Genomic DNA, 27,674 nt, shown 5'->3' on the forward strand with positions numbered 1-27,674 from the left:
TCACCTTCCTGCTGCATGGTCTGCTGGGGCCCACGGCCATGGCCACATCTCCAGGAGCTGCATTTATTCACTGCACTGATCTTGCTTCTAAACACACAAGTAAGTCCTCTTACATACACTGCTAAGCCCACAGCACACCAAGCACCAGCTGGAAACTTGCTTTCTCTTTCTTTGTCTTTGCTCTTGTGGCTCAGTCTTGTGGCTTTTGTAGCTCTCATGGCTACAGTCCCAAGTGGTGACTGGCCATGGCCAAATCACAAGCAAAACGAGTCCTGCACTGCTCTGTGCCACAGGGAACTGTTTCCAGCAGAGCAGAAGTGAAGCTGCCAACATCACCATCCACATTTGACTGATGTTTGTAAGTGCCCAAAGCACACCAGAAGGCAGAAAGAATCAGGCTTCTTCATCTTCCCAGAAGGGGGAAAGGGTTGTTTTGCTGAATGCATATTTTTATTACTATGCTACACAACAGTGATTTATTCTGTCACACTCCACAGCTGAATTTAACATTCTTCTGCAGTAAGACGACAATTTGGGTGTACATACCAGAAGGAATCACTTATCTGAATCCCATACCAAAGACTGGATTATGCTGTCTTAGATTAAAATCTGAAATAAAACATCACAGAGCAACTCAAGCATATAAATATATTTGCATATGCATGTGCATACACAGAGAGTGGGAGAGCAATTGGATCCTACATCTAAGGTCAGAAACTCACACAAACAAAAAAATCACTCACAGAGGAGAAAATAAGATTTTGTGTGCCATGTGAACACAGCTCAGACTTACCAAATGTCACACTTATGTGCCATTTGCAGGCAAGGCACATAATACAGAAATAAATATTCAGGTCAAGCTTTGAAAATAAATGCTCCGAGGACTTTTTGTTTTCAATTCCCTGAGCTAATGCTATTTTCTCTCAAAATGACAGGCTAGTTTTGCAGCTGACATCAATCAAGGTTGCTTCATCTGTAATAATGCTGAATTCTCAGGTGTCCTGAGCTAGTTGGGATGAGCAAGAACCACAGATTTGGGAAGGAGAGGTTAGGTGTTAGCAGAGGGGAAGGAACAAACAGAAGAGACGATCCCTTTTGGAGACTCCACCAGCATCCAAAATTACAATTGCAGCAATGCAATGTCACTGAGACGAAATGCAGCCCTGACGGTTCGACTGCAGGGACTGCCCATGGTGTGACTCCTCTCTCACTTGCCCATTCGTTGTCTCCTTAATGAGAGAGCTGTCTCCTTTTTCAAATTTGCTATTCATTATGCACCACACTAGGTGCATGTAGGGGCAGGGGTTCAAAGGCAAGAGAGCCCGTTCTCATTTAAATTCATAAAGCTTCTTTGAAAGGGCCAGCCTGTCCTACGGATATGCCCTGTCAAGGGTCCTGCACCTGCTTGGAACTTACCATTGCATCTTCTATCTCTGCCGTCCCAAGCCTGTGTCCACTGATGTTAATGACATCATCCATGCGCCCCGTTATCTGGTAATAGCCTTTTTTGGTCCTGTAAGCACCATCCCCTGTGAAGTAGTAACCTAGAGCAGAGACACATGGGTGGTCAGCAGCAGGAAGCTGCCAGCCTGTTGTTCTGGGCTCTGATACAGAACAGGCCATGCTCTAGGGTGGAGAGGAGGTGGATCAAGCAGCTCACAGGGCCTCCTAAGCTGCGTGACCTGCCACACACAATTTCTCACCTCCCTCTGCCATCCCCAACCTCTCCCTGGGCTGTGCTGGCTCCTAGCAAGCACCTGAGCAACACCGAGACAGTGGAGTTCAGATCTCTGCCAAGATGGGCAAAATCCCTGTAGGCAATCAGCAGCGACCAGTGGCTGACCTCCCTGTAGCAGAACTAAGTCCAGCAACAAACAGGGATGCTTTGTGGGCTTTAAAAAACCAAGGAGGACACTCTAATCTCCCTAGCTTTACCTACCTACAGCCGCACAGCAACTGTGTGCTCAGGCTTGGTGCATATAGCACTAAGATAAAACCACCTCAAATGACATTTGGCATCCTACGGCAGGCTACTGGTCAAACTCAGGCCTGCTGCTAGCTACACCTCAGTGCTCGTGGAACACTACAACTGTTCGGCTGAAAGGGAGCAGTTCTATTACATTTTGTCCGTGGCAACACTGCCGGGGTATTTTTTCCATCGCTTGCACTGGAACAGATGAAAAGCCATTTTCCCTCCTGGCTAACAAAAATTCCCAGATAACAGTCCCTCTCCAGTGTATAAGTATGGCAGAAACACTGCTATCAGATTAGCTGGAAAAAAACCCTACATGATAAGCACGGTGTTTAGGGGTCTAAAACACTTGCTGGAAACTGAAAAAGACCCAGTGGTTCCAGGAAACTCCAATGACACTGAGGACATATCTGGTGATACAGATTGTGTTGGCTCTTCATCAAAGCCATGTAAATTCATCTGAATTGTTCCTGTGGCAGGCAGCTAGTGCTGGGAAATCTGAAGAAAGGTCTTACCAGGGCCCACTATTGGCCAATTCATGGACATTCAGTCACGCCTTCTGCCCTTCCAAACCAATTAAACAACTATTAACTAAATATCAACAAGACCTCATATGCAAACAGGCAGTGAGTAATAACGGACTTCCACCAGTTTCCCATTCTTATTTTCCAACCCATTTTGTAGAATTTGCAAGACTGTCTCTCTAATTCTTACCTGCCTTGTAGCTTTCAAATCCCCTTCAGTTGCTTCCCTGAGTGAAGACAGTGGTCTCAACCAATTGCCTACAAAAATGATTCCCTGACACTTCTAATAACTTACCAGATTCAGCTTCACCATATTTCAAAAAGGAAGGATGTAACACAGCCTGTTGACAGCAGGGGTGAAATTCAGTGATACAGGAGGTACCTTCCCATCCAGTAGCCAAGTGAGACGCAAGTGGCGCCAAGGAAAAGGTATGTGCACTTTAAAATTTGGGCATTAAAATCTACTAAAAAGTACATTCCCTTTCGACAGCTAGAAAGGTCAACACTGTCTAAGACCATCAGTGCCTGCTTGCAACACCTGACGCACAATTCCCCAAGCAACCAATATCTAGCTGGCACAAAAGTATCACAAAGTGCTGCTGAAAATATTCAGGGTACTTATACTGCCAGGAAAACTTCCTTGCCTTTCCATTTTCCTTACCAGGGTAGACTTTGAAATAGGCATCAACAAATCGCTGGTGATCTCCATAGATTGTTCTTGCCATGCCAGGCCACGGCTGGGCAATGCAGAGCGCACCAGACACATCATTGCCCTCTATAACGTTTCCCTGCAGGTTGAAGCACAGGACAGATGATCAGGTGAACAATATAGGAATTGTAAAGGGCTTGTGCATCACTGATCTGGTGAGAGTCACCCTGTTGCTCATTACAGACTGCCAAGGGAGGGCCGCAGGTGGAGAAAATGAATCCACTCATGGAGATACTACACACTGTGTTTTACCTTCCTCACCCCTTGAGGCCAGCAGCACAGCAGAAAGTGATTCTCCAGAGGTCAATGCTAGCAAAGACGACAGCAAAGATCTGCCAAGTAGACAGAGGATGCCTGGGATGAGGCTAGCAGGGAAATACCGGGACCCTTGCCTTGTACTTTCATTTTTGCTAATAGCCATGTTCTCTTACCAAACTGTCTTTGGAGGAGATCATGTGCTTTACTGTTTTAACAGAGCACTGGAGCAGAGATGGACATCGCTCCATACAGCTTCACAGACCAGCACCGGTTTTCTCACAGACACATACAGTTGCAGAGCCTCATGTCTTGCATTTCCCTTGGAAAATTCCACCAGTCCCTGGCTCCCAAGACTGGTGTGGACTCCCAGGATTGTGTGACTTCTGACTTCTCTCATAAGTGGAGACAGCAGCTCTTAATCAGAAGCAGTGTAAGGGGTGCTGAAAATGCAAACACCCCTCTAGAGATTGGCAGAGAGCTTGTAATGCCCAGTTGGCAATCTGTATTGACACCTGAGATATGCTGAATATGCTCATCTATTCTGCCACTTTAGTGGAGGAACAAACATCCTTCCGGATCCTGTTCCTCTGCCATGAGAAGGGTGATTAAGGCAGAATTCACACCAGCTTTTCTTTTGGGCACACAGCACAGTCTCAACTTACATTCTCATCCATCAGCACAGGCACAATCCCAAAGAAAGGTCTCATAGCCATAGCTGGAAGGATCTCAGCTTTCTCTTCCGAAGGCCGTGGAGCAATGCAGATGCCACCAGTTTCTGGAAGAAAAACAAGATATGTAGAGTCCATCCAATGCTGGATGAAAGCAAATGCTATCTCTTCTTAGTTAAAGAAGAGAATAGCAAAGCTACCTTGCAAAAAAAAGGCTTCTGGAAAGGAATTACACAGCAGCAAGTAGCCCAGCCATATGAAAGAAGCACAGACTTGATAAACCAAAAGCTCTTCGTGAATACAAGAAGTACTTAAACAAAGCAAAATGTCTGGCAAGCCAGGATGACACCACCAAGGCCTGTTCTGTCTACAGGGGACACAGCAGCAGGTAGAGAGCAGAGTGCTGCAGGCACATCACCCCTTGGTGAGCTCCGATCAAGAGCTACTCCTACTCTGTTCGTCCCCTGTGCACACTGGTGACAAACCACGGAGAGAGGCCAAGCAGCTGCCTCAGAGGAAGAGCAGCTCGCCATGCCCCAGAGCATCACAATCGCCGATGCCCAGCTTAGCTCCTCAAAGGCTCAGAGGAGAGCAGCACGCAGGTCTGCAGCATCTGGCTTCGCACCAGCCGGCCTGCGGACCCTGCAGCAGCAGCTGCGACGTGCGCGTTCAGCAGCTTTCCCACAGTCCCGTCCGTGGCAAATCAACTGGCCACCACGAAGACCCCATTGATTCAGCCCACGTGCTCTGTTCCCTGCGTCTGGACCTCAGTCAGCTCACAGACAAAGGCATGCCTCCAGCCACCAACCAGCAAAGCATACGGGCAGCTCTAACGTATACTTACACCCTTGCAGGTCCTTCTCACACTAACAGCGCTGCCTGGGGTTGGGGGCTGTACTCACCTGCCCCAATTCCCTACCCCAGAACAGGGATTTTACAGGGAACGTATAAGCATGTCAGGGGATTTATCTCCTGGTGCTGTTTTTACAGCTAAGGTTATCATGAAAAGCACTTCAGGAGCTTGAATTACTATTACGACAGAGTATTAGATTAACCCACCCCTTACAGGCAGGTTAAGCTTATCTTCTAATCAAAATTGAGCCTTTTAATCATCCTTTTTCATTTCTGCTCAGATGAACATTAGATCAGATTCCAGCCCTAGTCAGATCTTTTCTATTCTAATTCAGAAACATGAGAGAAACAAAAACAAAGGAGCATTAAGCTTTTAAAAGCAGAACTCTATACGTAAAGGTCAGTTAGGCCACTTGATTCCTTTACCAGTTTTGCTGAGGTTGTGAAAACTGAAACCAGGGATTGGAAAGGGCAAATTTGACCCAAATTTGCATCCAGCTGCCCTGACGTAGCTACGAGAAAGGATCTCTTTGAGGAGCCCTGAGCTTCAGAACTGCAGAAAATAGTTTCACATGTGGCTTACCCATAAAATTATTTCACGTTCATATTGACTTCACATGTTTCTGTTTATTTTGAAAGGGTCATCTTGTATTTTACAAAAAAAATAAAAAGGTACAACACACACCTGCTGCTCTGTTTGCACAAACGAAACCTGTGTCAGAGCAGGGAACCTTACTAAGCTGATGGTTGCTCTTCCTAAGCCAGTTCTCATTCTGAACACAGCACTCCAAGCTATGTTTCAACGCGGGTTTTGCCACATCCTACACATCCTGCAGCCAGCTGCATATAAGGCACTAAAGTTACATTTCAGTTGGAGCTGCATGGTGGCAATGGTGCTTTAAAAATTATTTGCATGGCAAAGACCTATTTTAAACCAGTTTAAAAGCAGCAATTTTAGCCACTGGCAGATAACAGCCAGCAAAGCTTTTAGGCACTGCCCTGCCCTTATGAATTCTATCTCTTTAGAGGCAACACCGGCAGAAGAAAAGCTGTGCGTCCATGTCACCTGTGCCCATGCTGTCACCGTAGTGCAAATCCACCTCGACTCCAAGTAGGGACAGCAGAATCTGAGCACGGAGGGTGATGTATCGAAACAGGCTCTCCTCTGCCGTGGATAAATCACCTCTGGAAGCAGGGTGGAACAAGTGCTCTCTGCCACCGTTGTCTTCACCACCACGGATAGATCAGACTGCCTGCCTCAGGGAGAATGAGAACCCATCTCAGAAGCACCAGCCCAGTCTGAATCACTGAAAGATGATGCCAACAGCAAAAGCCTCCAGGGCCTATTCAGAGATGCCTTTCAAAACCAACTTTTGTTCATGGCTGCATGCAACAGCTGTAGTTTTTTCATAAAGCCAACAACTAAAGTAAAAACACCTAGTTCTTCACCTGCACTGTGAAGAACTGCACCTGACACTCACACACAGCTTTGATTCTAGTACTGTCAATCACAGCACAGCACTACCTCATATTTTAACATTAAGAGCCATAGGAAATTTTCATGTCTCTCATCTACACATACCACACTACTTAAATTGCTTTCCATAATTGCTGTCTCACTCATTTGCACATCCAAAGACTTTCAAGTGGATTCTTAAATCACCATTTGCTGATCTTTACGCCTACCAGGTTTTATTAACTGGCAACACGTTCCTGATCAGAGAGCAACACACCGTAGAGGACATTGCATACAACAGCACAAGTAACAAGCTATATTGAAATTTTATATGAGAAGCAACACAGCCGGACCACAACCGACATCCATCAAAGTGTTTCCGTAATCTCTTTCCACACTTCCTTCACATTCAAATGGTGCATATAATGTTTCCAAGATTAATTTGGCTTCCTCTTTACGGGAAGCATGGACTGTTGAGGAAGATTAATTCTACTTTCTAACAAAATCAATTTCATGAATATTTATCATTATATAACGCTTCCAGGAGCTGGTTAACTGTTTACCAGCATCACTGTGCCTGGTTCAAGGTAAGATCAAGCTCTCTGCACCTACAGACTGTCCAGCAAATGTTCTTTAACCTCTCAGCTGACAGCTGTTGCCTCAAAAAACCAGAAGAAATACAGTTTAATGTAAGATCTAACCCTGTACTTTGGAGGAAACAGAAGACACTGCAGGCACAAGGCATGCACTAGTTAATTGAAGACAAATGAAAAAATGTTAGGGCAAAAATATTCTTCTCAACTCTGTAAGCCTAGAGTAATCACCTGCTTCTCCACAATGTTTTATCTTAGAGCAGTGAGGAGGAAAGCATATAGCACCTAGCCAGTCAGCTTTCCTTCTGCTCAGCATGTGAGAAACCAGATGATTTAAGAGATCAGTAGTTGAAGTAGATAGTAGTTAACATTGCTGCTCTGAATCCTGAGGCTGTTTTATCTCAAATCTGAAAATAAAGAGAGTCTGTAAGTCTGGTCTGGATTGAATGGAACTTGATTGTGTGCCAGAAGCTAATTCATCACGCTCAGATGGGCCATAGGGATCCTAAAGAGAGTGCCTGCTAGCAGGAATAAGGATGAAATCAGGAACAGCTTGACTGGAAAGGGAATGAATATTCTGCCCAATGGCAGCTAGAAATTTAAAAGTAGGGATGGGGTTTTTTTCAGCAGCTGTGCTGCATCCTTTAAGTCTATGGCCCCATGATAAACTGTGGTTCACAACTTGAGAAGGGCACATTGCAAGACACCTTTAGCAACTCTTGAATGTTGGTGCCCAGAAGATAGGAAGGGGTGGGGTGGCGAGCTGGGAAGGAGCTGCAGGACTTCTTCAAGTGCAGGGCTCCACCAGGGAGCGCAGCCCCAGCCGGAGTGGAACACTGTGGCCGCTCTCTGCTGCCAGCCAGGGAAGGCACGAGGCAGGGACCAGCTCTGATCCAGCCCAGCAGAGATCTTTGAGAATGAGTCACTCCATCCACCGGGTTGTAAATGGAAAACAAGCTTTAATGGATGCACACAGCTGGGCCAAGCATGTTGCCATAACAGAAACACGCTCCTTTTTGAGGCATCGAAGGTCCAGGGGTAAAGCAACTACAGCATACTACTTCATTCCTGGGAGAAGCTGCTCTGTGTCACCTGCTGGGTGACAGCCACAGTCCCCTACCCACCAGGTGCACAGCCAGCAAGATTCCGTTCACTCCTACCCAACCTGCCCAAGCGGCTGCACTCGGTCCCCTGGACTACACAGCTTAGTTTTCCATTCTCCTCTAACCGTTCCCAGGAAGGGAAACAAAGCACGCCTAAGTACAGATTGTGGCTATATGGTGCTATAAATGCCTTTTTGTGATAAGACCCTATCAAGGTCACTACAGGTAGATAAATAATTGAAAAGGAGGTTTCCAATTCAAGCTGCCTACTCCCAGCTTTGCTCAGAAATTCAGTCTCCGCCTCCTGTTGCTAGAATCCGTTGAGATCTTGGGGCATTCAAAATATCAAAGAACATTTAGAGGGGAAAAGAAAAATAGCAAACAACATTGCTCTTGCTTTTATATACTGTTACACTGCTGTTACATGCTGACACTCCCCAGTGATTTTCAAAAGCCGATCAAAATGCCAGGTGTCTGGGTTTTTTTTAGTGACTTGTTGGGTCAAATTGAAATGTATCCATCCTTCTCTATTCACTAGCAACCTGTGCACAGTCAGGGCCTTCCACATTCTCCAAGGATGCCTCTTACCTGTCTGCCACCACGTATCCAGGAGGGTGCAGCGTCCTTCTCCCACCACATGGTAGAACCACTGCCAAGCTTCACTGTTGATGGGCTCTCCCACTAGACCCAAATAAGAAAGGAAGCAATCTGAGTGAGGTTCAGGGGGCTGCAGGCAGTTCACGCTCCCTTTTGGTGCACAACATGCTGAATGCACGATCTTTAAGCAAAATGCTTACAGCATTTTCACTGGGATGTGCAAAGGACTGCAATGCACTCAAGTAACTGAGGCCTGACTTCTTCCAGCAACATCAAAAGGCAAGCAGTAAGTATCACTGAAAGTAACTAATCAATGCAGATCATGTATAAGAAGCTCTAGAATGCTAAATAATGCAGGAAAATGCTGCGTTGGTCACTTATGCCAGTAAAATTCAAAGTGATGTTCATTTACCGCTGGATAGATCGTTTTAGCAAAGTATGTGATCCTGCAAAATAAGCTAGGAAACAGGCAACCACACTTAGGTTCAGTGCTCTCAACTTGCTTGTTTCTCCTTCTGCAGAGAAACTATCTGAAAAGCAAGGCAGAGAGCCTGCTTTATTATCTTTTTTTAACCCCATCCCATCCGCCAAGCTCCTTCATTTCACCAGCTAGAACCCCATGTCTTTTTTCAGGTGAAGATGTCATGCCCTTCACCTGATCCCAAGGTCTTCAAGGAAGATCTGTCGTATTTCTTCACCCACTCTTCTCCATAATTCAGCAGCAAGCGTATAGCTGTAGGTGCTCCATAAAACTGATTAATTTTCAACCTTTGTACCACTTCCCAGTAACGACCTGCAAAATCACAAACAGGCTTTTCATCTGTCCGGTGCAGGTATACTGCTATAAATGCTCAGCAGGGAAGTTAACAGCCTAAGCTAAAGCTGTGACTACTGTGAGTACAGAGCAAAACCAGTGACAAGTTTTGGGTTTTTTGCACCCTGGATGTTTCTGAATGTTGCAGACACGTGTTCCAAAGAAACAGAGCTTACCTCCCCTGAGCAGGCAGGTCACACTGGACAGGTTTCTAAGTCTCCTCTGCCACAGTCATTTCTAGCCAAACCTTTGCCCACCACTTCCTCACCTGGGTCAGGGTACACAGGAGTGCTTTCAAACAGGACAGAGGTGGCTCCATTGCAGAGTGGTCCATACACAACATAGCTATGTCCCGTGATCCAGCCAATGTCAGCCACACAGCCAAAAACATCGCCTTGCTGGTAGTCAAATACATACTGCAAAGATAAATGTAAGGCCAGCTGACTTCCCCATGGCAGGCGCAAAGAGCTTAAAGGCAAGGTGCTCCCAAGTGGGAGCAAGAGAGCGCACAGGGCAGGAGGAGCCAGGCACGAAGGACGCAGCAGCACAAAGGCCAGCCCAAGGAGAGAGCAAGCAAGTCAGAGGGACCAGTACCAGGACTTCCAGGCTCCCGATCAGTTTTTGCAAACATCAGTTTGAACGGCCATACCAGCAGCTGCTCAGATTGGAGCAACAAAGCTACAACCAAAGCCCAGAGCCCTGGAAACCTAAGGGTGCCTACTCCAGGCAGTCCACGTTGAAGAGATGACCTTGAACTGCAGGGAAGCCACAGGCCTTGGAGGCTCAGACCCCTCAACAATATCAACTGGTTTCCATGAGAAAGCTGGAGATGCTGATAGGTGCCCGTGAAACGTTTTCTGCAAAATATTCTTAGCTGCTCAGCTTCTCTATCAGTGTATTGCTTTCCAGATGCTACCCTCTACCTTCTCATTGCATTCAAGTTAAAGACCTTGGAGAACTCATTATCTTGTCCTGGTTATGGAAAATGCTTCCCACTATAAATATAACTCCTCTACCATATGGTGAAGAGGTCCAGACTCATAAGGCAGAGTCAGCTTTATGATTTAAATGAAAGAAAGCGCATCAGTACTAAAAGAAAACCCCATATGTGAGAAGTGCAAAGACCACAGACGCCACACGGATCCCTCTATCTAGGAGAGCCAATTCTCACCTTATTTTTGCAAATGCCTTTCCCTCTCAGTCTCTGACATACCTCTAAAGGAACCACAGCTGCATACGGTGCTTCCCCACATGTCTGCACCAGGGTGCAGGATCTCCCTTCTGGACTAAGACAGACATATCTTGGAGATTACACCGTCACTTAGAAAAGCTAACATAACAAATATCCTTCATGTAGAGAAGTCTGATACTTGCATGTTGAAATTTTCTGAAAATTCAACACTGTCAGGCTAAAGAAAACCTCTGCCTGAACTGTGTGTGACTAAACTGGGTGATACTACTAAAGACAGATGGAGGTCTCTCACCGCACTCCTCTCTGCATTTCACTGTTACCTCTTCAGATGCAGAGTTCAGACCACAAGCTTCAAGAAACAGAGCCTTCACTTTTTTTTTTTTGTTTCATGAAAAAGAGGGTTAAAACATTTAGAATAGATCACGTAGAAAAGCAGAGTAAAGGTGCAACCAGAGCATGAATGTAATTTTTGATCTTCACGTAAGTGCCATGTTGTTTTAACAAGTCAGCATCCCACTGCAAAACACTACAGTAATACCCATGTCACCAAGGCCAGTAAGATACCAGAATCTACTCAGCTGCATCACTTTAATGTCTGCAAATTCTTCACTGAAACTGTAGCAGCACTGCAGTTTCCTTCCTTTCCTAAGTCTAGGCTCTCGTTTGCACAGTAGTATATTCCCCAGGAGCAAATCCTGAAGATTAATTACACATTTTCAGTTTGTTTACACCCGATAAGCCAATTGGGCAGTGAAGGGAGAATAGAGCGCACCTGACCAGACCCTTTCGTTAGTGCTGCTGGAAGGTCAATGAACCTTTTCCAGAGGATGCAGCTGAGTTACCTTGTGCGTGAGAGCAGCGTACAGCAGGTATCCAGCCTGGGTGTGAACGATTCCTTTGGGCTTCCCTGTGCTGCCCGAGGTATACAGCATGAAAAGCACGTCTTCACTCTCCATGCTCTCTGGAGTGCATACAGAAGCTGCCTTGGCCATCTCCTAGGAAAAAGAAGGTGATAATAATAGAAAGAGTTTGACCCCATGGAGCCAACCAGTGCTCTATCTATAAGCATGTCAGCAGTGTCCAGAGATGAGAACCTCCATTGATGTTGCCCCTCAAAAATATCCATGGATGTATCATAGGTCATATGTGCTGACTCTGTGGAAAGGTTCCTGTGAACATATTATCACCTAGCCTTTCCACTGATGCCTCTGCTAGGTGCAGAGTTCAAGAGGAATTGGCCATATAAAATAACATTTCAGGAAAATAATGGTAGGCCATAGCTCACAACTCAAGCCTTTGCAAGCTGCTGGTAGAAAACCGAAGTGTGACTGCAAACACGAACCACACTTGACAGCAGCAGGAAGGCTGACTGGATACTCTTTAAGACCTTCCTTTTCCTTGCAAAACGGCAGTACTACAGTTAAACTGTGCATTCATCTCCTCTTCCTGGCCCCAGCAGCAGATGACTGTCCTGTCCATTTGATCCTCAAATTCTAACTGCTTCTACCCCTGAGGAAGATGACTGCTTTACTCTCCTGCCTCTGCCACTCTCCTCATACTCCACCGTTTGACCAAGTGGGTGAGATCATCTCCTCACCCCTATGGTCAGAACCACAGGAGAGAAGGACATAATGTTCTGCCAGGTCAGAACAAACTTCTGGTCCCACTTGTGCGCCCAGTCCAGCAGAGTAAGGAGAAATAATGTGCTTTGAAAGAGATGTTTGTCATCACTGAACCTTGTAAGAGCAGAGAGCTTGTCTGCCCAGACTGCAGATTTTCCATGACGAGGTTGAACATTTTTCTTATCCATGTACAAACTTGCAATAATCACTGTCTGTTCCAGATGCTCAACATACGGCTGTAAAAAAAGCACAGCTGGCTTGCTTCTCTCAAGCTCTGTACTGTCCTAGATGAATAATGACTCTTGCAAGGGTTATTAGGTGGCTCTTTGAAGGAATTTCTAGTACTGCCTTTTTACAAGTATATACTGTAAACATGTTGTTTTTATAACTGAACACTACCAACTTAAGGCCCAGTTGTTTAAAAGTGTCTGATAAACAACGCTTAATAAAATAGGAAGAGTTGATACAGTCAGACGTTAATTCTTAGCCTCTCAGTTACAGCACTCCTGCTCCTGCTCATCCCAGGTGTTTATTGTATATTTTCAGTGCTGCCAATTCAGGCCAACTTACCAGTTTTTGAAACTAAGATAGAGTTCTCATATGCTCCATTACAACATGAGCTTGAATTTTGCAGTAAGCCACTGCACAAGAGCTGGAAAGCACAACTACTGTAAAAATCAGTAATGACAGAGTTAAGAGCATTAATGGTTTAATTCTTCTTATGTTTCAGACCCTACAGCTGACAACAGGCTGAGCTCAAGCTTTTGGATCACCAAAGCACCTCAGGCTTTTTGCAGACTAAGGAAAAAACCATCAGAAGGGGCTTTGGGGAGTAAGAAGGAGTAAGACAATTTCTAAATAAAACGTGCCTTCTCTGTTTAACTTACCCCAGTAGTTGCTCCTATCTCATGCGACCAGCACAGGGCCTCCTGAGTAATTATCTTGGCTGCAGATGGATGATTTCCACGCATTATTACAATGGGTAGTTTCTGTTTCCAGCTGCCAGCAAACTGATAAAACTACTTCTGCTTAATGCTGCAGTTCCATGTGTCCCAGCAAAACACATTAAAATGACAGCTGTTTTCTTCCCCAAGAAGCACAGGTTCTAAATATTCCAAGCCATTGCTGCGCCCCCCGTTATGAGGTAACCATGACCCTGTCCGTAGGCTACACTAAGCCTCCCTAGGAACTTGGTTATTTCTGTACAACAGTGTCTGGTCTGAGAGTGCAGATGGCAAACCATAAGGGAGTGTCCGAACCCAGCGTTACAGCAGCAGCAGTGGTATCAGCGCACTTTGGATCTCAGGAAACACTGAGTCCTTAAATCTCAGCACTGTTTGCAAGACAACTAAAATGGAGCAGCATAGCCCGTGCCCGTGCTGAGATGAATCAGACAGACTGAGCTGCTTCGACTCACAATCCCAGCAGACTGTAAGTACACGCAATCCGTTTGAGGATGAAGACACAGATGCCATAAGGGGCATTTCCTTTTCATCTGCAGAACTGATGTCCAAAAGACACAGATGGAGAGAACAATGATTTGGCCAACAAATCTAAAGGGAGTTATGCAGAGTGACAGTGGGGTCTGCAGAGCTAGGTGACTGCAGGGACCTACAGATGCTGTCACTGCAACATAGCTATATCCATCAGCCCACTGGGTACTGTGGCAGCACGGGAAGAGCAGCACACACCAAAACCTACTCTAGAGGCAGCATAAAGGCCAGTCATCACACACAGCATGAACAGCCCTGCATCGGGTCTCTCAGAGACGTCTCTGTTAGCTGGTAACACGTGTTAGTGCACCACATTTCTCTCCCCCAGCACAGTAAACGCTACATACTTCAAGAACCACAGGCAAGGTTTACCAACACTAACATACCTCCTCAAGGGGAATATCACGGTCACCCATCTGGACTTTGTTATCTGTCCTCTGAGCCACGAAGACGTGTTTGATGCTTGGACAGTTCTTCACAGCTTCATCCACAGTCATCTTCAGCTCTATGACTCGGCCTGCCCTGACTCCCTGGTTGTAGGTGATAACTGCTTTGCATTCAGCTAAAAAGAGAAAGAATTAGCAGACATACCAGTCTGTCTTCCAGGCTAGTATGTGCACCCTGCTTTCATTAATTTTGGGCACGATGTATACGACACCATGTGTGACAAATACTCAGAACTTCTGCCAATCAAAAATAGCGTCACTGATGAACACACTTTAAAACCTGAGACCCACAGAGATTAGGGGTGGCTGGAATTTCCACAGGTTAACTAGTCCATCCCCCCTACCCCAAGGCAGGGTCGACTCCAGCTAAACCAGCTAAACTGCAGTTTAAATGCCTCCATTCCTGCCCAGTAAAGCTGACATGCAGAATAGTTTCCTCCCAGTGACCTCTGTTACAGCGAATGCTGCCGCTCTAGCCGAACAGCTCAGGCACTGAAACCAGTGCAAGACTTCCTACAACCTTAATGAACCTTTGCCCCTCTCATCCTCTCTCTGGGGCTGCATGTAAGTGTCATATAAGCATCTGTTGCAAACAGCATCAAACTCAGCAGCTTCTTGGATGCATTACCCTACTCTGAAGATACCTGCAGCCTTCTGACACTCATGTGTACCTTGCGGGGAAGCCTCCTGGAAGGCCACAGCACAGAGCAGCATTCTGGCAGAGCACTTCAAACTGTACCACATGATGTTATTACAGAGCTCTGGCTGCAGAGAAACGGCTCTTTAGCCCATCGCCTCCACACAAGTAGTCAAAAGTGAGGGACAGCTAAAACGCACGCTTGCTTTCTATAGATGAACTCTACTAAAACAGAAAAAAAAAGCCTGAAAACTGCTTTAAGATTTATTCCATCACACTACCCATAAAGAAACAGACATGACTGCTAGGACATGAGCCACTTGCTGTTTTATTCTCTGGCCGGTATTTTTATCACTGCTTTTTACCTTAACACACTACAAGTGCTTTGGGCTAAGAACAGCTCTGTCTGTTGGTACAACGGCTAACAGAGTGGGGGCAGGCTATCAACACTTCCAGTGCTATACATAAATCACACTGTCATAATCAAGACTGTGAAATCAGCACTGTGCAGGAGTATCAAAGAAACACTGCAATTATTCTGCAAAAGAACAAATCAGGCCCCATTCCTGAGCTCTGGTTTTCCCTCCAGCTTCACTGCTGTCTGGCAGTAACCTAGCGTAGACTGAATGTTAAGCAATTTATTAAGTATTTTAAGGCCAGAGGATACTGCATCTGCCACTAACCAAAAGGCTGTTCACAGTAGTTTGCAAAGGGGAATGAACTGTCACACCAGCTGAAAAGAGACGTTTTCTCTTTCTGCTGAGAAAACACAGAATGGGGATATGTCTTAGAGGACTGTCCAAAGGGGTTTGTTCCCTGGTCTGCATCTACTTACAGTCCATGATCCTCCCAGCTAAGGACTCTGCGCTGAATCCAGCAAAGACCACGGTGTGAACGGCACCAATCCTGGCGCAAGCCAGCATGGCTGCCACAGACAAGGGAGACACGGACATGTAGATGGCCACCTTGTCTCCTTTCTGTATCCCATATTTCTTCAGGGTGTTGGCAAGACGGCAAGTCAGATCCAGAAGTTCCCTGAGGCACAGAAACAACGGTTGTTAAGCGAATGCACAACCTGTTTTATGTGGGGGAGCAAAAAAAAGGATTAACTTGAACCAACTGAGGCATCACAATCACCTCTGGATCTTGCCATCTCAGCAACATAGGGCACACCAGCTTTTGTACCTTAAAGAAGAGCAGCCTGGGGTGTGGTGAGAGCCAGACTGTTCCTGCCATTGGGGAGAGAAGAAAAGGGGGGCGGATAGACACACTTGCTGCAGAAGGATGAGCGACTGAGAGCCACAGGCGCTGCCCAGACCTGGTGTGGGTAGAGCAGCCAGCAAGCAAGGGGATATTGCGCTGCCTCCAGAAAATGATGTCCATTTTAGCCATCCTTGATGCCTTTTTTACCTATAAGGCTCAGTCAGAGGCTGCTAGGAATGCATATGGGATAAACACAAGACTGAACGGAAGTGTTGTTTGAAAACTCCCACCACTATTCATGTTGGGGAACTGCTGGAAGCGCTTCACAACTAGTAGCTTCCCTTTAAATTGCAAGGGTAAACAACTCATTTGCATGCATAAGGAAGAAAAGGAGAAGCCCCAAGACACTCGTGTGAGTAGCAGATTTTACAAGACTCTCATCAAAGCTGCAGCCTGAATTCCTCCGCTGTCACCTCACCCTGCTGTGCCACAGAGTGCCACGGCCTCACAGAATGGAGTAAACTGCAGCCACTCTTGCATAGAGAAACTCAGGAACACCAAGAACAGTAACAAAGGCTCTTTTCAGAGGGCTTGCCACTGCAATGTGCTGACTTAATAGCAGAAATGTTCCCCTAAGGAACAAAAAAGCAGTTTGTGGGCAAGGACTTTATGCATATGCACGGGGGCTAACACTATTGCAGGCACACCTGGGACCGAGACGCTGTCATGAACTGCACAGCTCTGCGTGCCTGCAGTGGAAGGGCTTTGAGAAGAAGACAGGTAATTGTGCCAGGTGAGGAGTAATCTCATGCCAAGGAAGGAGGTGACCCTCATGAGGCGCAGCAGAGCACCCCTTACTGGTGCCAACCAGAAGAGAAGACTCATCAGAGAGTCCACCAGGAGTGAAAATTGTCACCTGAGTTCAGGAACTCGCTGAGTACTGATGCCCAGAGGACAGAGATATCCTTAGCACACTCATCTTCAGCCTGTCACCTGTGAACCCTTAAGGGTACATAAGCTTCATCACCAGGGACTCCACACACTGCTAATGAACAAATGAATTTTGTGTATCTGCATTCCATAATAAGCTGTAAAGCATGAATCTACCAATGTAACTGTATCTCCCAGAACTGGCCTTAGCTGTCGAAAAAACAAATGAACACATAAAACCAGTTTTCAGCTGGTGGCAAAGCTGCAAATAAAATGTAATGTTGTTTCTGATCCATCAAAAATTGCTTCGTTTCCTTTTTTAAGCCAATGCAAGCTGAAACCAGGCAAAACCTGAGTGCTCCACTTTGAAAATGCTGTAACAAAACCATGGGCTGAGACTAACTTGGCATCTTAACTCCTTTAGGATAAAACTCCATCTGCACTGTGAGAGCACTGAAGTCACACAGAGAAAGTATGAGGACAGACACAGTGGTGGCTGGAGAGATACCACTTCCCTGCCATTTTTTGGAAGTTAAGGAAAATAAGCTTTGAATCCCAGCCACAGCACTGTGTGCTACTTATTTTAAGACTAGTCTTGTAGCTTCAAGTAAATAGATGACTCCTGAAGCACAAGAACCCAGAGAGGTGGCCAGATGTGCCCCATGCCCGGCAGTAGCTGCCAACAGCTGCCACCACAGATAGACTGCAACTCTGCAGAGAGCAGATAGGGAGTAGCTTTACACCGGACTGAATTTCTTCCTAATACCTCAGAGATCAGCCTGAACTCTAACACACAATATTCATTGCCTCTTACTGTTCCGTGACCACACACGTTCCCGCTATCTACAGTCTCTTAGATGTATTATTTTGCTTACTTTTATGATGTTCATGAACTGAGCGACCCCACGCAACAATGAATTTCCAGCTAATGTTTGGTTTTGCGCCTTCTAAATGGTCACATTCTCTGGGCCAGAATTCATATAATGCTGCATTATAGAAAAATCTCAGTGTGAATAAACATTAAATATGCAAAACAAAGCTAAGCTGATCAACTGCAGAGTACAGGAAGCAAAACACGCCCCAGACAGGGAGTTGGTAGAAGGGAAAACAGAAACCACTTATCTGCAGTGGAAAACACCCAAGTGCTTTCAGAGCAGCAGCCTCCATCTCCTGAACAGAAATGCCAGAAGAGCTCTGGCTAGGGCATCCTTTCTGAGCAGCTCTGTGGTTTGCTTGCTTATTCAGGACTCTGCGACCTCCTTGGGGTTTTTTATGTTTAACCTCAGTTTGACATTTGCTTAATGAGAGCGTGTGAGCAAGCTGATATACAATAAGGGTCAAGTCTTTACCCCCAGATCTATTCACTTTGCCTTCTCCTTTGTGCTCTGAAAGGCTGAGATAGGACTGTCTTCGAGGTCCCTTGGCAGTGCAGCACATGGAGGAACAGACACAAAGGCGAAGGTGAAGCCAAGAGCTCCAACAAAGAAATCCACAAATCCCTGAGCATAAACTGCGTCTTCTGGCACCTGCAGCAGCAGCTCAGGTTTCTCTTTCAGTTCAAGAAAGGGAGTTGGCAGAAATGCTGCTTTGGGAATCCTTCCCTTGAATCCCTCACACACACTGTGCTATCGCACAGGCAGGCAATTAGCACATGCCGGCAAGTTACACGTTTCCAGCACTTAACCTGGACAAGTCTCAGGGTGAAACGAGCACCTTGCAGGGGTCGCTGCTCCACAGAACTGGGTGGGACAGACCTAAGCGAACTGAGCAGGAGGAAACCATGGCCATTCCCCTCTCCAACTGCTCCTGCTGCCAAGCTTCACGTTGCAGTCTCTCCATCACGCTAGGTAAGAAGAGCCAAGAGCAATTCTGGCCTGAAGCCCAGCACTGCCCCACCCTTGTTGCCACATTGCCAGTGAAGGACAGAGGCTCAGGGCACGAGAGCACTGCTTCTGCAAAACACAAGAAGAGGGTGAAAGGCAGAAATCCCAAGCGATTCTCACAGCGCTGCCACGTGCCTGCGCTCCAAAGGATTTCAGTGCAGCCACCCAAGCAGGGCTTCACGCTCATCACAGGCAGGCAGGACACCCACCAGAGACAGATGAAGCTGTGGGGAAGGCAGAGGGTCCCAGGGCACCCGGCTCCCCACACACAAGCCAGGGAGACAACGGGAGGATCTCAGCAGAGGCACTGGAGGAGATGTGCCACAACGCGAGGAAGCACCCAGCCCCTCTGGACAGAGGCAACTGAGAAACTGTGCTCAAAGCACAACAGTCTGCAGATCCTCTACAAAAGCAGATCCTAAGAGCTGAGAGCAAATAAGAGAGCAAACCTGGCAGCAGAATGCCTCTCCAGTGAGTAGAATATCAGGGTGGAGCTAAGAAACAGGGAAGCGGCATACCACAGGCTGCAGATCTTGGGAACACAACTTGTTATGTTCACTCTGTTCGAGCTCTTCTTGACTGATCTGCAGCCTTGTTTTGCCTGATTTAGCTGTAACAGCAGTTCTTCTAACTGACTAACTTCTAACTGGCTAACTTTTTTCTTTTTTTAATGCTTCTTTATCTTTTTATGCTATCATCATAGGTTTACAACCTGAACATAATGTGGCAGTATAAAGAAATACAGACTTGGTATGATAAGGAGGCCTCGAGAAGTGGAAGCGCAGGAGGCAGCATGAAGTAGAACAAGTGTGGGACAGGAGATGGAGCACAGGCTGGCACTGGCAGCCCCATGCTGCAAACAACCAGTAAAAGAAATGAGGATCTGATGCTGGACAAACAAGACATCAGTCGTAATCAACAGGACTTCCTTCTTTCTTTAGCTGTAATAATTAAGGTTCAACTAATAAGATCAGAGTGTTAAGGGTTCAATTACACTAAGAACAAACTCCTGGCTCGCTCTCTGTAAGGTATGCCTCCTTTTTGCCCATAAACAAGACTGAGTGTTAACATACTTCTCTTCTAGAGACTTCTCATCCTTTATGCAGGCATCTCCTCAGTGACTACAGCATCACTTCCAAGCACAAGACCTGCAAGGCTGGCCCTCCAGCAGAGCCAGCAGATCACTGTTCAGGCCAGCACTTCTGTTTTATCTAACACACACAGCACTTCTCTCCCTATCTTCACAACATCTCTGTCCAGAAGCTACCAGACCATATTTGTCCCAGATCCCTCCGTAGATACAGGGCTGCCTGTGTTTCCAAAGCCCATCATTCAATGTCTGGAACAACAACTCCTGTAAAACCCATCACCAACACATGGCATTTCTCTGACGCCTGGCAGAAACATTTTTCCAAGAGGCCTGATGCTGCCTTTTGCCACAGCAAGACATCCTGCAGTTTTCTAAACAAAGGAAGCCAGTTCTTTTTACATCCATAAAAAGGGTATCAAGGCCTTATTTGAGAAGCAGCTTTTCACAAAACATTTCTAGTCATTTTCCCAATATATTCAGTGCTGTACACAAACTTTGACAGTGCCTGTTTAGGAGGCTCAGCACAAGTCATGTTCTCTGCTGTCTCAGCACTACAGTTGAGTATTTCTTGCAGTGACCAGTTTATTTCCTGGAACCATAGCTTGGATCAGGCTGAAATTATTTGAAAATTCAGGTCAAATGCTCCAAACAGGTTAGTGTAAACAAAACCACAAAAAAGCAGCCAACACGAAGACACAGATCTGGGCATCTCTCAGGCCAGCACACTCATATCTCACCTCCTAGCTGTTACTCTACATGAATTACAGTGGAGCAGCCTGCCTCTATCACTTGCAATCACAGCACCATGGGCATTGTTGTTTGAGAGGTGGGTTTGACTCCCCTGGGACACAGTAGGTCTTCACATCCATCTCTTCTTCCTGGGTCAATGTTCTGGCCACATGAATAATGCACAAACCTATTCACCCCTGGGTGCAGCTTCTGTGACGGTGCCTCAGGTTAATTTCCCATTTCCCTCACTTCTTGCTAAATACAGAAAACGTATTTCCTTTTTTCATCAAAAGGAAAACTCAGTATTTTTTGTTTTCATTTTAGTAAGAATAACTGAAAAATGTAAGGCTCAACATGAGAAAGTATAAAGTCCCTGAGCTGCCTTGGATAGGGAAAGCCAAAAGCCTGGGCACTGGCAACTTTAACTTAGAAAGCCAACACTAGAAAGATGGAAAAGAGCTTGCTGGCAGTGAGAAACACGTTCTGCACCGCACAGTCTGGTAAGTACCCACATGGCTTCCAGCTGCCGTCTCCACTGTGGTCTCTAATACAATTTCAACCATTTCAGCTCAGTCTGAGGAACCATCATCTGTTGGCTTGCTGAAGGCATAGCTGTGATGTGGCGAAAGATGTCCAACCACTTCTCCCCCACCTACCTAGGACACTACAAAAAGCTACCTAGCACCCTGATTTCTGTCCCGTCCCCCTCGAGCTTCTGCCTTCCTCTCCCTGTTTTGTATTTGGCATTTGGAACATTCCCTCTGCCCACAACATTTTCTGCACCGGAGCGAGCTCCTTTGCAAATTAAAACCCTTCCGTTGAGACCCAGCCGGCAACCCTCTGCACAAACAGCTTAGCTAACGCACACCGCTGCCCACCTCCTCACACAGCTCCCTTCGGCAATATCCATGGGACTTTCCAGAGCTAGGCAACACTGGCTCCCATGTAGCTAAATTGTAGAAACTGTGGCAAGCAAGGGAACACCAGAGAGAATAAACAACCTCATGTCGGACAGGGAGAGGTTTGGCATAACTTTATCTACTGTGTTTAACATTCCCTGTTGCTGACTTTAGACGCTGCAATGCAACAGCTCCAGCCACCAACTCCACCTGTTTTTATATCATGCACTTCATTATCGAGTGCCCTTTAAAACCCAGGCTCGGCAACGCATTGGGAAATCCCTCTGCAAAGCTGCAAAGCTCCTGGGCCCTGACAACGTCCACAGAGCAGGACAAAACACTCCCAGCCGGGCTGGACCCTTCTGCCAATAAACTCAGCTGGCTGCTCGCATCAGCACACTCCTGAGGGTTAACTGCTACTTCACCACTGCCCTACAAGCCAGTTTATGGTGGTTTAGCCTTCAGAGAGCCAGACCTCTTGATAACAGATTGGCATGACCTGTTCCCACTTTGCTGACTGCAGCCACCCAATCCCAGGAGGGCTGCACTGCGTGCCCTGTTGGCAAAAAGCAGTAAGAAAACAAGTCCCTTGCCTTCCCATTCAAAACCAGAGAAAACTTGAAATTTAGCTGAATTTCTCCTTGATAAGAATGAAACTCAGAGAGGGGAAAAATCACAAGAAAAGACAGGGAGGTTTTTTTCTCTGAAAGGCTGAGTTGCGTCAGCTGGAGAGACAGGACAAAACTCAGCAGTGAAAAAGATCATCACACCTGGGCTTGTAAGGGCAGCCATCACCATTCAAGCAAAACTGAAATGTTTCAGCCACGGCTTTGTGTACCTTTGTGCCAGTAAGGAGATGTTGGATTCCTCTCATCGCAGAGAGAACTTGAACTTGGCTGCATAAACACAGCCCACCTTGGGCACGGCCCCACCAGCTCCTTGCCTGCTGCAAGCAGGCAGGTAGTGGGGAAGCAGGGGCAAACAGAGGCTCTTACTTCACCCGAGGATAAGCAGGCTGGGACGGCACTTCCCAGTGCAGCTGCGTTTCTTGCCAATGCAGGGCAGAGGCCCCGCTGACTGAGCCTGTCCCCTTCCTCAGGGCGGAGGAAGCCTCTTCCAGCCCTTTTCCTGCACGGTCAACTGTTTCCTTTGCAGGCTGTGACGGGAACAGGGCCAGCGCTCAGCTGTTTTCTTGCACCTGGCAGCTCCCTGGCGGAGAGGGGAGAGCACCCACGCCAGCAGCCAGTGTCTTTCCTTGCGCCACCCAGGGTTTACCTAGAAGGAGAAGCAACTCACAGCAACAAAGCAGATAACACAAAAAAGTGGTGCCTTGCATTCCTCTGCACTGAAGCCGTGGACACCTCCCAGCTGAGATTCCAGGACCTTCCCCAAATCTGGTCCATAAGGCAGTGACCAAATTAAACTCTTCACCTTCCTAATACACAACTTTATGGCTGCTGTCCCATTAACAGCACATCTGGACAGTAAGGGAAAGGGTACGTCTCTGCCACAGACACCAGAGTTTGGGTCCTCCTGATATCCAGCACCCATCTTCAGCACTGGAACGGGCTGCCCAGGGAAGTGGTGTTGTCACCATCTGTGGATATGTTCAAAAAACGTATAGACATGGCACTTCGGGACATGGTTTAGTGGTCATGGTGGTGGTGGGTTGACGTTTGGACTTGACAATCTTAGAGGTCTTCTCCAACCTGAACGGTTCTGTGATTCTGTGACACTATGATCCCCCTCATCCCTTCTTTACATTGGGGTTGTGTTGCACTGAGGCTGGCATACAGAAACCACCTTGCTACAAAAGTCTCTCAGAGTATTACCCAACTGACATCAGAGCTTCTGGGCCACCTCTTTTTCTGATATGCTTTCCTTTTTCTGATACGCTTTCAAGCTAAAGCAAGACGCTACTGCAAGAAGTTTTCAACTAAGCTCAGCCTCAAAGGGAGGTCGGTGCCAACACACCTTGGAAAACATCACTGCCTCACTTAAAACCTTTAAAACTGCAGCCCAAAGATCACAAAAAAGGCAAAACTTTTGATTCTCTCCCTGTGTACACACCCACGCAATATCAGTGTTTTCAACAAAGCTGTTTGTGAGTTAATGAGATAAGCAGAGAACCAAGTCATCTGTTTGACATGTTGCAGGACCAAAGTCTCTTGAGAAACTGCATCACTCAAATGCAATCACATATCACCAAGAGTATCAGGCGGAAGCAGGAACATAGCTCTCAAATACAAGCAGACGTTCAAAAAGAGAAGTTGCCAACTCATCTTTCACTTGGATATTCTTCTTTCAGGTTGCTAGCTGCTGTGTCTTTGTAAAGCTGGACAAAGAGGGGTTCAGTTCTCAGATGTGGGTCACTTGTCTTCAAGCCACAGCAACTGCAAATCCACAGGCTGAAAACATGCTTTCTTCCAAATACGTTTTGGCATGGGTATTAAAAAAACAGTTCTGCTGCTGTTCAGAAAGGCCCCCTCCTATCTCCACAGATCCTGAGAAGATGGTTTGAGGCTCTGGAGCAGCTCAGCACGTTTCAAGTAGCACAGTCTAAGGGAAAGGCTCAAGCTGCCTTGAATGAGGCTGTGCTATCTGATGGGCTGCTCTCCTTCTCAGTTTAATCAGGGCACAACTGTCACCCCTGACCTCCCCTCACTTTCACACCTGGGGCATGAAGAGAGTGGTAAAAGTACATACATCACCAAACTCTAGGATAAACCTTTGATTCCATCTTCTTTTCTATCACCAGAATGGCAAAAGCAAAATTCAAAGCATTTAGCCAAGCGGTTACAACACATTTATATCATAACAAGCCTACACAGTCTGCCAATAACAATACCAAGGTTAAAACCAATCCACTTCTTTCACAGCTTTATATCAAATAGTGTTTATTTATATCTTTATTTATATATATATTTATATTTTTATATCAAATAGTGTTTATTTCTGTCACATGGAGCACTAACCTCTTAAAGCTACTTGTACACCCACTTCTCCCCAGCTGACCAGCCTCCTTACTCAATAAATAATGTTTTGGGGAACTTTAATAAATTTTGAAGGTGAAGAACTGGACAGGCTGGAGAATTGGGCAGAGAGTAACCTTATGAAATCCAAGAAGGGCAAGTGTAGGGTACTGCATCTAGGGAGGAAACATCCCACGTATAATCCCAGGTTAGGTGGACAGGAGGCTGACCATGAGCCAGCCATGTGCTCTTGTGGCCAAGAGGGCCAATGGCATTCTGGGGTGCATCAAGAAGAGTGCAGCAAGCAAGTCGAGGGAGGTCATCCTCCCCCTCTACTCTGCGCTGGTGAGGACACATCTGGAGTGCTGTGTCCCCAGCATCTGGAGTGCTGGGCTCCCCAGTTCAAGAAGGACAGGGAACTGCTGGAGTGGGTACAGAAAAGGGCTACGAAGATGATTAGGGGACTAGAATATCTCTCTTATGGAGAAAGGCTGAGAGACTTGGGGCTTTTCTGTCTGGAGCAGATGATTAGGGGACTAGAATCTCTCTCTTACGAAGAAAGGCTGAGAGACTTGGGGCTTTTCTGTCTGGAGCAGATTGAGGGAGGATCTTATCAATGCTTATAAATGTCTAAGGGTGGGTGTCAGGAGGATGGGGCCAGTCTTTTTTCAGTGGTGTCCAGTGACAGGGCAAGAGGTAACCGGCACAAACTTAAACATAGGAAGTTCAATCTAAACATGAGGAGGAACTTCTCTGAGAGTGGTAGAGCACTGGAACTGGCAGCCCAGAAAGATGGTGGAGTCTCCATCTCTGGACACATTCAACACCCACCTGGATGCCATCCTGTGCAACCTGCTTTAGGTGAACCTGCTCTGGCAAGGAATTTGGACTGGATGATCTCCAGAGGTCCCTTCCAAACCCTAACATTCTGCGATTCTGTGAACCAGTCCACCAGAAGCTATTTAAACTCAAGCAGCTTCAGCAATCCCAACTATCAATAAGGTACAAAAGACATTTTGCAAAAGAGTCAGATGCCAGGACTTCCCTCTGCTTTCTGATCCAGCAGATCAAACATCTGGCTCCGTAAATACGCACTGACATACAAGTCTGGGAAACCTTTAACTCTCACTAAAGAGACAGACAATGTAAAAGTCATTTTTGTAGGCAGGCCTGTCCCCTAAATGAGGGCACATAGCAGGGAGAAGAAACATGCTTGAAAACTGCCATATTCTAACCTTACAATCTATAGCAGCAATTATAAGTTGATGCCACACAGAGCAGCCTCAAGATTGCTCTAAACTGCACTGAGCAGGGGAAGAGAAACACAGGGAGCTTCAAATCCCACCTCATCAGGACTCAGTGACCATCAACACAACATTTGCACCAAGGCATTTGCTACTGTGCTGAAACTAAAAGCTGCTCACAAACATTTTCCCATGAACACTTCTAAGGAGCAAAAAGAAAACTGGCAAGTGGAAACATAAGCCAGGGAGAAAAAACCAAGCCTTTCTCTTCTAAAAGCCCCAACTTTGGGAGAGGGAAGCTACAAGCAGTCCTAATTAACACCATAACAAGAAGAAGAGGCCAGATCTCAATCTGAAATGTTCAGTAGCTGTCACTTACTCACATCCGCTGTACCTCTCGCTCTGTAATATGTTTATTATATAGGTGTCTAAGATGAGGGAGGCCTCTCCATGAAGAACTCACAGTAGAATACACCTCATTTTTCAGGAGCTACCTCATCATGACCCCACAACCTAGCTGCAGCTGCATGTCCTATGTGCTGGAGTACCTTGGAAGGAAGCAGAGTTTCACAAGGGTTCAGTTTCAGAGCAGCAGCTCTTCTCCCCACCCCACCACACTGCCAGCCATGGGGAGAAGGTACAATACCTGTATGTGACATACACTGCAGTGCCAGGCTCATCTCTCTCCCAAATCAAAGCCACTCTGTTCGGAGACCTTTCGACGTGTTGATCCAGGCAATTCACTGTAACAAAACAGAGGTTTAAACAAAGCCTGATCACACACAAGGTGCTCTGTAAACTTAACAGCAAGCTAGCATGAGATGAAACATCATTTGTTGGCCAGCTAGCCTCAAGCTCATTTGTAATACATTTGTAGCACTGGTAAAGCTGTCCTTTGTCAGATCTGTGGTATGCAAATACTACAAATACTGTACTTAATTAGTGCATCTGCCTTAGAGATGGCATCTCACAAGAGACCTCAGCTGATTCAGCTCAGCTGAGCTCCACTGGCTAACCTTAAGCAAGTCCAGATCGCTCCACTGCTCCCAGCAGCACAAAGGCAAGACACTCTTTTGATGTTCTTGCTCCCCAGAGCAGCATTGCACTACATAAACCTGACAGACTGTCTTCCCCAGCTTGCATTTTTAGCACTGCATCATTTGAATTCTCTAATTAAAGCTCATGTAGAACATTTTTATTCCAGGGTATAACAGAAGAGCTGAATCTCAGCTAACTGAAAATATCTAAAACTCTAGGATCTAGGGTAAATTCAAAGAATGCAGACATCTACACATTACCAGACATCTGGGAAAAATGAACGTCTCAAGCTGTGTCCTACAACTCCTAAAACTTAAAGGCATAAAATTACCTTCTGAAGGTGCATCTCTCCCTGCAACAATGTGAGGCAGAAAAAATCTGAAGAACTACACGAGATATTCAAGTGGACTTAGGGCAAGCATCCACCCTGAACAACCTTGCAGAGAACCCATCCCAAGAACATGCCTGTATGTTCAGTAGCAACTTGCCTGATGGTTAGAGATTAACCTCGGAGAGTATTAATTCCAAGCCTAAACTACATTTATGTATTTCATTATAATGTTCCAAAGGCATTTAATTTCAATAGACAAGTATTAAAACCAGTCAGGCACTCTGATGTATAACTAAGGGAAGACCCTTTAAAAAATTTCTGAGTTTTGGATCATATTTCCTGGGAACATTAATACTGGTGGGAATGAATTTCATTTTCCCAGATAAATCAAGTGCAACAAAAGCTGCCTATTGCTGTCA

The 27,674-nt window shown here is 46.2% G+C and overlaps 1 protein-coding gene across 1 annotated transcript in view; it reads right to left on the minus strand.

Annotated features, from left to right (window-relative positions):
• Positions 1 to 26,658, minus strand: part of ACSS1 (acyl-CoA synthetase short-chain family member 1) — a gene marked incomplete at its 5' end in the record, with an annotated part of 29,703 nt that extends 3,045 nt beyond the window's left edge. Inside the window, 10 exons of the mRNA XM_009870897.1 lie at positions 1,417 to 1,544; positions 3,158 to 3,284; positions 4,126 to 4,238; positions 8,724 to 8,816; positions 9,388 to 9,525; positions 9,815 to 9,962; positions 11,581 to 11,733; positions 14,240 to 14,415; positions 15,772 to 15,971; positions 26,533 to 26,658. Of these exons, the coding sequence (XP_009869199.1) occupies positions 1,417 to 1,544; positions 3,158 to 3,284; positions 4,126 to 4,238; positions 8,724 to 8,816; positions 9,388 to 9,525; positions 9,815 to 9,962; positions 11,581 to 11,733; positions 14,240 to 14,415; positions 15,772 to 15,971; positions 26,533 to 26,658 (1,402 nt within the window). The remainder of the gene's footprint in view (positions 1 to 1,416; positions 1,545 to 3,157; positions 3,285 to 4,125; positions 4,239 to 8,723; positions 8,817 to 9,387; positions 9,526 to 9,814; positions 9,963 to 11,580; positions 11,734 to 14,239; positions 14,416 to 15,771; positions 15,972 to 26,532) is intronic.
• Positions 26,659 to 27,674: the final 1,016 nt, after the last annotated feature.

This window comes from Apaloderma vittatum, unplaced genomic scaffold (genome assembly GCF_000703405.1).
Source record: "Apaloderma vittatum isolate BGI_N311 unplaced genomic scaffold, ASM70340v1 scaffold14166, whole genome shotgun sequence".
NCBI classification, from domain to species: domain Eukaryota; kingdom Metazoa; phylum Chordata; class Aves; order Trogoniformes; family Trogonidae; genus Apaloderma; species Apaloderma vittatum.